The following is a 9,599-nucleotide window of genomic DNA, read 5'->3' as shown; positions in this document are numbered from 1 at the left end:
CATATACAACCAAAGTAGCTATTTCATGAAAAATAAAAATAACAAAAATAATAAAATACAGGTTCCAAAATGAAAAGAGATCGATCCCAGATACGAAGATTTTACAGCAAAACGTGCGGCTCCAAAATTGCATTTTAGGCTGAATATGGTACAATTCTTATCATAAGAACTGAAGATATGATTTGTTATTTTGATAGATAATCAAGAATATTTCGATGAAACCGAATACGACATACATAACATTCAATGTGCATTTCCTAATTACAGTTTTACACATTTTGACTCTCTTTCAGTGTTTCTCCTACCCGAATGAAGATTCCACAAAACCGAGAAATTTGTTAAATATAGTGGCAGGTTGGATTCTGGTGTATTCATACTTACTCTGTTTCAATTTTAGGGAGCCAAGTGCAAGGGGGAGGCGTCCTTAACAACACAGCCCATTTGGGATGTCCACCCAGCAAAATGTGCAAGCATTTGATTTACAACTTGATAAATATGACAATGTTGCCTCAACGTTAAGGGCATGTTATACTACCCTGATTAATTTCTCTCCGATTAAATCTCATGCGCCTATCCAGCCGTCCCAATTCCTCAATCTTTCAACATATAGAGTTAAAAGCCAGAGAACTCGTACAATCTGGGGAGAAAGGAAGGGACGCCTCATTTTACTCTTCCTCATTGGCTTCGATATAAGGCGCAAATAACACTGAAGAATTGTGACCTCCAAAACCAAAGGAGTTTGATAGGGCAACCTTGATGTCCAATCTCTGCTTTTCAGCTCCTACTATCACGTTCATGTCCTGACAACATTTTGAATATGGTGTAAGAAACAAACCGAAAGCCCACCAAGCACGGAATGTGGAGCAATTACTAAGATACAACAATGGAGTTCGCGTAAGCATTAAGGACGATTAATGAATGAAACTACGATTATCAGCAACGTCAGATGACTAATACGAACAAGATGAACAACCGCAAACTATAGACAAAATCTTCTAGGAATAAATATGCAGATAGATTTTGCTGATACTTCCCGTTCTGGAAACCATTATGAAATATACAATGTCCATAACATGATCAATATCATTAAAGCTCAAGCCCTCCATTGAGAAGCACTTACCACTAAACTTTCTGGATTTTCGAGGTTAATCGTTGGGTGCACCCAACCAGTTCTGATTGCCTGCATCAGTTAAGTGCCCAACAATTAGAGCAGCAAAATCAACGTATTTAGTCGGTTGATGCAGGAATCTGTCCTAATCAGTATATTTAGTAGGTTGATGCCCAGGAATCTGAATTGGAATGTGTCATGTTTCAACCAGTGTACTGACTTTCTAGAGCCATACTAGTTTTCGAAGAAAAAAAGGGTGTGTCAATATGCAGGCACAATGCGTTGTGTCTTCCTTCGAGTATTAAAACCCACCTGGATGGTTGCAATAGCCTCAATTGCACCAGCAGCTCCCAGCAAATGACCAACCATAGATTTAGTTGAATTTACTTTGAGCTGCAGGAAAAATGCACGTTGACTTAGATCACATTAAAAATAACATGGCTACCATTACTGGGTGTTCACTTAAGTCTCCACATGAGCGGGGAGTACATTAACATTTGTAAACTTCACCCAACTTTGGTAACCATAGCTGATAGCAAAATCTTCATTATCCCTCACCAGGATAAACAGATGTATATAAGAACGGAGATTGTAAAGACTGCAGAATGCAACATTTGCCACAGGTGAGTTTTTAGCTAACTTTCTAACCTCGGGATTGCTTCCAAAGGCCTTCACAAGGGCCTTGTATTCCTGCAGATCACCAGCTTTTGTTGAGGTTGCATGGGCATTCACATAGTTGACATCACCCCTCTCTACTCCTGACTGAGCCAAAGCCTTCTCTATGCAAAGTAGCACACCAGCACCTGTCATGCACTAGAAAGGGATCATGCTTTACAACAAGAAAAGTAGCCACCGAAAAACGTCCAATACAGTAATCTCATCTAGCCGCTATGCGAGTCAACACGAAAGCGGACAGTTCTGCTTGGTACGGAACAAGGAAAGATCTACATCTCAAGCCTGTCACTAAAGCACAGCAGTACAATTTACCTTCTGGATGAGGCTCTGTCATGTGATAAGCATCACAGGTGAAGCTACCCCCTAGAAATTCAGCATAGATATTTGCTCCCCGTGCCTGGAAAAGGGCTAGAATAGTTAATAGCTCGTTAAGTAAAGCCTTCATATGCGTTATCTTCACTATAAAAAAAAAGGTAAAAAGACTCACTAAATGATAACGAAGCCTAGAGCCGACAAAATCTTTGAACTTTCATTTACATTAATCGCTTAAGGATGCTGAGAACATACCTTGGCATGTTCTAATTCTTCCAGAAGGAGAACCCCAGCCCCCTCACCCATGACGAACCCATCCCGATCCTGCAGAGAGATCAAAATTGAAAAACAATAGAAGCCACAAGAAAAGTAAAAGCACTTAACAAGGGCAAGATGACCGGCAAGGACGATAATCTTATACCATACCTTATCCCAGGGACGTGATGCTTTGGATGGATTATCGTTGCGCTGAGAGAGGGCTCTACAAGCAACAAACCCACCAAGACCTGAACAACGAAAAATAAAAATCAGTATAAGAAGCCATTGAATAGCCAAATGTGGAGTACTATGTCCCAAAATTCTCAATAATTACTGAACTGTCATCTTCCATTCATAGAGACTGATTTGAACTGAAGTACAACTCGCAGTTGCATTGCAACATCACGTGCTTACATACAAGTAAAATAAATAACAACGGTGGTGCATTCGGAACTTCTAAAAGTAGTTAACTTCCGTACTAATAATTTCTCGTGAAGGAAGCTATCCCAAACTCTGCTTAGCTCAGAGAAACTAAGTTCGACAGACTCACCAATAGGAATAATTGCAGCATCGGAGCCTCCTGATAACATAACATCCTGCACATGAAGATTTTCTATGAGAATTCAACATTGCTGATTTAGCAATGTTCAATTGAAATGAGGCGTCAGATTCTTAACTCTAACAATTTTCGTGGACAACTCAAAAAACAATCACCATGGACCTTCTAAAGAAACACATTAAAATAATCCTGATGAAGTATCGGTAACTTACAGCTTCTCCCCTAATGATATGATTTGCAGCATTAAGAATACAAAAATTGCTTGTAGCACAAGCTGTTGATATTGAATAGTTAGGTCCCATCCACCCCTATAACATAGAGGCAAAAAGTGACGAATCAATAAACTTTGATACGAGAAAATGAAAATAGAAATAGGACACTCTGGGAAAAATATTCTTCTAATTTTGCATCGAACTCAAGCATCTAACTATGAATTTGTCTAAGAAAAACCACGAAACACCTAAATCAGTCAGCACGAAGTCATACCAAATCCATGGCCAGCATAGCTGAGCCCATGTTTGTGGTCGCAAAAGGTACACAGAATGGGTTCATCTTTCGATAAGAAATCCTCAATGCCTCTATGGCATCATTGAATACCTGCCAAACCAGCACTCTATCTTCAGATAATGCACCAAAAAGCAAGCATGAAAGATCTCACATGATGCACAGAAAATTCTGACCAGGTCAGAATCAGTTAGTTTAAAACAAACACACCTGCATCCCTCCCATTGCAGATCCAATAAGAACGCCGCATTTTGACTTGTCAAGGTCTTTCATAATGTCTTCTGTAATACCAGCGTCCATCACAGCTTTTTTTCCTGCTGTAAGAAGATACAGCATGAACCTATCCATGCGCCTTGCAAACTTCCCAGCCACCCAGCCATCCGTTGAAAACGACTTAATTTCACCAGCAAACCTCTGCCATCAAACACCATAAAAAATCATCACTTGAAAACGATCACTAGAGCTCATCAGCAACAACTTCTCTAAAAATAGTTCAATTAGATCATGCTTTCATAACCACTTGCACTCTAAGCATTCAGGCACTACGTCAATGTCCAGTAAGTTGTTAAAAGTTCACAACTGATTATGTACTGTGATTACTCATACAAGCACCAGAGACTATGCATATTCAGCTGAAATCGCACTGATGTAAAATGAAACCCACAAGATAAATAGGGCTTACAACACACTTGATCACAATTGATAATTAAAGACTTCGGCTAACGGATTCAAATGAGGAACTTACTGTTGGAAAGTCCTTGCAATCGAATCTCTCTATCTCTGTGATTCCACTTTTCCCCGCCAATAAATTCTCATAGAATGTGTCCGGATCATGACCATGACAAGATACCACACCCATACCGGTCACAACAACCCTTCTTTGTTTAGTTGCGGTTTTTTTATTCTTTTTCTGATTGGACTCCTTAGATGGTTGTACAGCGACGGCTGTAGCCTTTCCTGACATCCGCAACAATCACCACCCCCGAGGATTTTTCAGCACTTAACAAAAGTCAAGGAACTTCTCCGATCACCTGAATCCCCTTCATATATGCTGCTAATCTCTCCATATGTTAACATGACGGTTGTACAGAGGTAAAGGGGAAAAATAGAGAAATAATAGAATATTAATGACATGTGACACGCTGATCTAAATTACTGTTTCACGAACAGAACCCATCCTATTCTCTTCCACCACGTACTGGGCAGCAGGCACAATGTAACAGAAACAGCAGGCGGTACTCAACATGAGACAGTTGCATATTACAGGAACAGGAACAGATTTTTTACAGAAATCGAAAAATAGCTTGTACCCAGGGGAACATACCTGCTGCAGCTCTGCCGAGCCTCCGACCAGCTTTTACAGGTTTTGTGCCGAAGCTTATCAAATTTCCTAGACCTCCTAAACTCGCCAAATCCCCTCCAAACAGAGGCTCGTGCTTCAAGTTGTTATAATCTTTGCATCCTCGTAAACTGCAAAAACTTCCTAATTCCGAAAGACCATTTCCACAATATGCTACTAAACCTTGTCCAGATAAACTTGCTGCTTGGATGCCGACGGTTGGAAACCAACTTTCTGCAACCAACTGCCTAGAGCGTGAAATTCTCCTCCTAAGACTTCTGCCCAGAGACCCTGAGCTTATTGATCCATCACCACTAGAGCGTCCTGATGGAGAACTAGATACACAAACGGCTATCAACCAAGTACACAGGGGGGATGCTGCCGCTGCAAATGCCATCCTTCAACCCTTTAGACGAAAAACCAGAGCTGGTGCCTGCACAAACCCCAGATGGGATCAATTCGTTGCGAATATGAGACTCATGACTGTTAATATGAAGGACATACGTTTACAACGATAGAAAAGATGCCACAACCGCGCGCCTCAAGTGTTTCAGTGCTCACGATGATGATTACGGATAATATCAAAGAGTAAGGATAATCTACACAATGCAGCAGCAAAGCGTAATTGCGATTCATGTAGCGTAAACCCTTTCTCTATAACAGCCAAACCATGATGCGAGGCCAGTTAATATTAATGCGGACGAGAAAACTTCAAACAACCATACTATACACCATGTAATCTACCAGCTGGCAAACGATGCATTGACGGCACTCAATAGTATACTATACTGTGGAGTATCTCGGTTATCATGAGAAGCTATTCTGGACAGAATTTCGACATGTTTCGTTTCATTGCCTGCAAACCATGACAACAAAACAATGACTAAGGCATTCCAAGGATACTTCCGAAACAAGAAGTAAAATGAAGGAGAAACGGAACAGGTTACTTGAAATCTAAAGTCGTGCAACCGAATTAACAATATAATGCGTAGAACCATGCACAGAGTAGGATTGACTTCAACAGAAGGTTTTCAAAAATAAGGCATGTAGGAATTAGTCCAAATACTAATTCAAACTCGGCAGAGAAAGTGTGAAAAAGAATTCGGCGCACAATGCCCGGCCCAAAACTGCAAATCCAAGCGGGAAATGGCTTCTAGAAACTTTATCCAAAAGCATTCACATAACATTAATGACGATGTTCGATTGACCAAACGTATATCCCAAAGCTCGCAGATATGCAACCAGCCTTGGTAGAGGATTAAGGTGCAGAATCTGTATCTCATGATAACTACTAACTCAATCTTAAAATTAATTTCTCTAAAAAGTAAAGTAAAGGCCGAATATCTCTACATCATAAAACCACTGCAATTACTCTCGCACAAAGACACCACATTTCTCTCTCTTCAAAATCAGCTCCAGAATCTCTACATGCAATTGAAACTGCATAATGCAACATCGTGAAGATACGTTCCACAAGCAGGCACAATTCGGCATCTGCATGTACTCAAGCTCAAGATCACCACACAGACAATGCCTGCAATGAGCCAAGTGCACACTCTAACCTCAACAATCACAAACCTGCAATCCCCTCAACACGAGCTCCAACCTCTCGCTCCAGACCTAACAAAAAAAAAAAAAAAAAAAACAAAAAAAAAAAAAAAAAAAAAAAAAAAAAAAAAACTTCTGCGCACTTCTATCCAAATCCAAGCCTGCTCAAGCGCCATTCCTCCGCTCTCCCAAACCCTCACCACACTACCACCGCATACCTTAGAGCTCCAAGAAAATCGCTAAATCCCGTTCACATCTCCACGCCACAGCGCGTCAGAACTGAGTCCCCGACCAGCTCCGCGACGCCATCCCTCCTGCACCCTGCTTCCGATACCGAACACCACAATGGAATGCAGGCGAAGAAGAAGAAGAAGAAGAATCAGTAGCACGAGCTCCACTTCTTCGCCGAGTGGCAATCAGAAAAAAGAGGAGTCGGCAAGTTCGAGAGCGTCGGGCAGTGAAGGGGAAAGGGGCAGCAATGGAGGAAGCGAGCGAGCGAGCGAGGGGCGTCAGTCAGTCCTATCCAGGGACACAAAGCCAGCCGGGGTGGCGCAGGCGAAGGGCGGGTCATTCGAGGAGGGCGAGATGAGGAGGGCGACCCGACGCTGGGTATGGCTTGACACTACGAGAGCGGGCCACCCGGCCCACGATTTGATTGGTTACCACGCCGCTTCCGGACCTACCCCTGCTGCTGGGTTGGTGCCATGGCTGCGTCCCACCTCCCTCCTCCGGATTCTCCCCCCTCGGTCCTCCGCCTCCAGGCCTATTACAGCGGATTCCCACGGCGAAAGGTCGCCATGGAATGGGTCCATTCCTTGAGGTTGTTATTGTTGTTGTTATTCACTCGTTGTGGTTATAATATTCTAAATGATTATTTGGGTGGGGGATAGTATTGTGGATGTATGGAATTGAGATTTTTTTAATTTTTATTTTTTTATATATTTTGTGATTTTGTCATTAATTTTACACTTGCATAGAAAAGTTCAAAGTAAAACATTTTTCTTTTTCTTTTTAGTGGTTGGTTTGTGCCCTTTTTTTTTAAGTTTTTGTTCGTTGATGAAAATCAAAACTCCATTATATGGTGATGTGAGATTATAATACAAAACCTTGTAGTTTAGAGTGGTTGTTAGACTCAGATGAATTTTTTAGATTGATAAATGTGTTTGAGTGTTAGAGAATAGTTTGTGCCACAAATCAATTATCTGATCTGATTTGGCATTGATAATTTTATGTATTGTTACACATGTGGTATTTATTTTAGAGTGATTTACAGAAACGTTTCAATTGTTTTATGCTTACAAGCCTCAGAAAAGGTTTGTTCATTATTTAAATAACAAGTTTGAGGGTTTTGAAACTTCAAAAGCAACTTTATAATTAAAAGGAATTATGTATACTTTAAATTTTAATAAATCAAGAATTTCAATGAATTAAAGCCAAAAATCTAAAAAAATCAGTTTCGATTTAATGAACTTCATTCTGTATGAGATAATCTATGATCATTCTTATAATTTTCAATATTATTTTATTTAAAAATATTGCATATAATGTAACATATTCTGGGTTTTATACTTTAAAATTCACATTATATTGTCGAGTATTAATTGAGAAATAATTTTATTTCTGAAGGAAAATAGATCAAAAAATATTGTGTTAAAATTCACTTTTATTTTTAAATATAATTTGTTGCTTTAACACATGGATTGATTTACTGTAGAATGACTAAGATTTAGTAAATAAGAGCAAGGATCCATTTATGCCAAGGTTTGTTACCTATTAATACATAAGATAAAAAATTCAATAATAATTATAGTAAATAAATTAACATATAAATAATCGAAATCCTGTCTACATTTTATGAAACAAAGATGTATAATTGTGCTATTTGCTCATTACTTTCTATATTTTTTCAAGTATTTTGGAGCTTCTAGTATATAGTAAAACTTGATGTGAGCAACATGCTCAATCATAGACTTATGAATTGTCACTTCTTTTTGTGTGGTGATGGCGTATGTTAAATACAGTGCATACATAACTTCATAAGTAGAAGTATAAATCAGGAAAGTCTTGCTTCTTTAGCTTGAAAATTTGTGCTTCAGAATAATTTTTAAAAGTAAATCTCAAGTAATTTGTGTTTAATAATTGTAAGCAGAATTATTTGGTATCAATTAAGTTTTTAGGGTTAAAACTCTCTGGTCAATAATCTACCTTCTCAAATATTTTTAACTAAGCAATAATGTTCTTTTATCTACTTTTTTAAATTATACATTCAGTAAGTAAAATAAACTTGATAATACTTACAACTTTTCTTGTCGACCTCTCTCCCTGGAAAAACAAATGATGATAGCATGTAATAAAAATAAAAGTTATTTTAGACAAAAGAATATATTAACAGCTTATAGTCAGTTGTTTTCATTTTATATTTAAATTGTTTAATTACAATCAATATATATATATATATATATATATATATATATAATCGAATACAAAAAAAAATTCAAAATTAATAATGATTTGAATCAAATGGGAAATAAAAATTCATAATTAGAAATAATGAAATCACTTTTATAATTTAAGCACTAGAACACTAATCTAAAATGTATACCAAAACATACACACACACACACATAGATATATATATATATATATATATAGTGCTATATAGATCATTTATCAGATTTATTCTATATATTTGATTTAATAACTTTGTATGCATTTAAAAAACCCATTAATATATATATATATATATATATATATATATATAAAACTTAGTTTTAAGAAATTCATCAAAAATTGAAGATTTTTTCTAAATAAATTTAAATAAGCATATGAACATACATAGGATGAATATATATATACATATGTAGATGGTTAAAAGCATTATTTTTTATTCAATATAAATAATAATTATTTCATAGTTTATACAGAATAGAAATACAATGAGAACAAAATTGAGTTAAACTACCACACGAAACTAAGTGATTTTAAATTTAAAAACCTTATCAAAGTTTCAAACTTGAAATTTTAAAATATTTGCATTTTATTCAAAAACCTAATGTAATATTAAAAAAATTACAATTATAAAAATTTAAAAATGATTGGCTTTTTTTTTTTTTCTAGATAATATTTTTAAGAATTTTAATCGGTTATATAAACAAATATCAATACATTTGGAAATAAAGTTTTGATTATTATTATTATCATTTATAATTTCGATTCTAATTTACTTAAATTATAAATTATATAAAATAATATTATTCCAATGTAATTTATCTAAAAAATATATTTACAATAAGAAT

At 36.9% G+C, this 9,599-nt stretch overlaps 1 protein-coding gene across 2 annotated transcripts; it reads right to left on the bottom strand.

Annotated features, from left to right (window-relative positions):
• Window positions 1-424: 424 nt before the first annotated feature.
• Window positions 425-6,917, bottom strand: LOC112290879 (3-oxoacyl-[acyl-carrier-protein] synthase II, chloroplastic). 2 transcript variants are annotated; one of them, XM_024537694.3, is made up of 15 exons: window positions 6,522-6,872; window positions 5,500-5,611; window positions 4,741-5,188; window positions 4,162-4,373; window positions 3,627-3,830; window positions 3,399-3,509; window positions 3,125-3,220; window positions 2,904-2,949; window positions 2,522-2,601; window positions 2,351-2,419; window positions 2,096-2,180; window positions 1,757-1,911; window positions 1,421-1,501; window positions 1,121-1,180; window positions 425-800 (listed from the first exon to the last, which is right to left on the bottom strand). In XM_024537694.3, exons 3-15 carry the CDS (start codon window positions 5,150-5,152, stop codon window positions 666-668), a joined length of 1,746 nt encoding a protein of 581 aa, XP_024393462.1. In that variant the 5' UTR covers window positions 5,153-5,188; window positions 5,500-5,611; window positions 6,522-6,872; the 3' UTR covers window positions 425-665. The 2 variants fall into 2 exon arrangements, with proteins under 2 accessions (XP_024393462.1, XP_024393461.1); XM_024537693.3 differs by lacking the exon at window positions 5,500-5,611 and having other exon boundaries at window positions 6,522-6,917.
• Between the last annotated feature and the right edge of the window lie 2,682 nt (window positions 6,918-9,599).

Source organism: Physcomitrium patens, chromosome 13 (genome assembly GCF_059467195.1).
Source record: "Physcomitrium patens ecotype Gransden chromosome 13, ASM5946719v1, whole genome shotgun sequence".
NCBI classification, from domain to species: Eukaryota; Viridiplantae; Streptophyta; class Bryopsida; order Funariales; family Funariaceae; genus Physcomitrium; species Physcomitrium patens.
The sequence above is the reverse complement of the archived record's forward strand: the minus strand, read 5'-3'. Positions and strand labels throughout refer to the sequence as shown.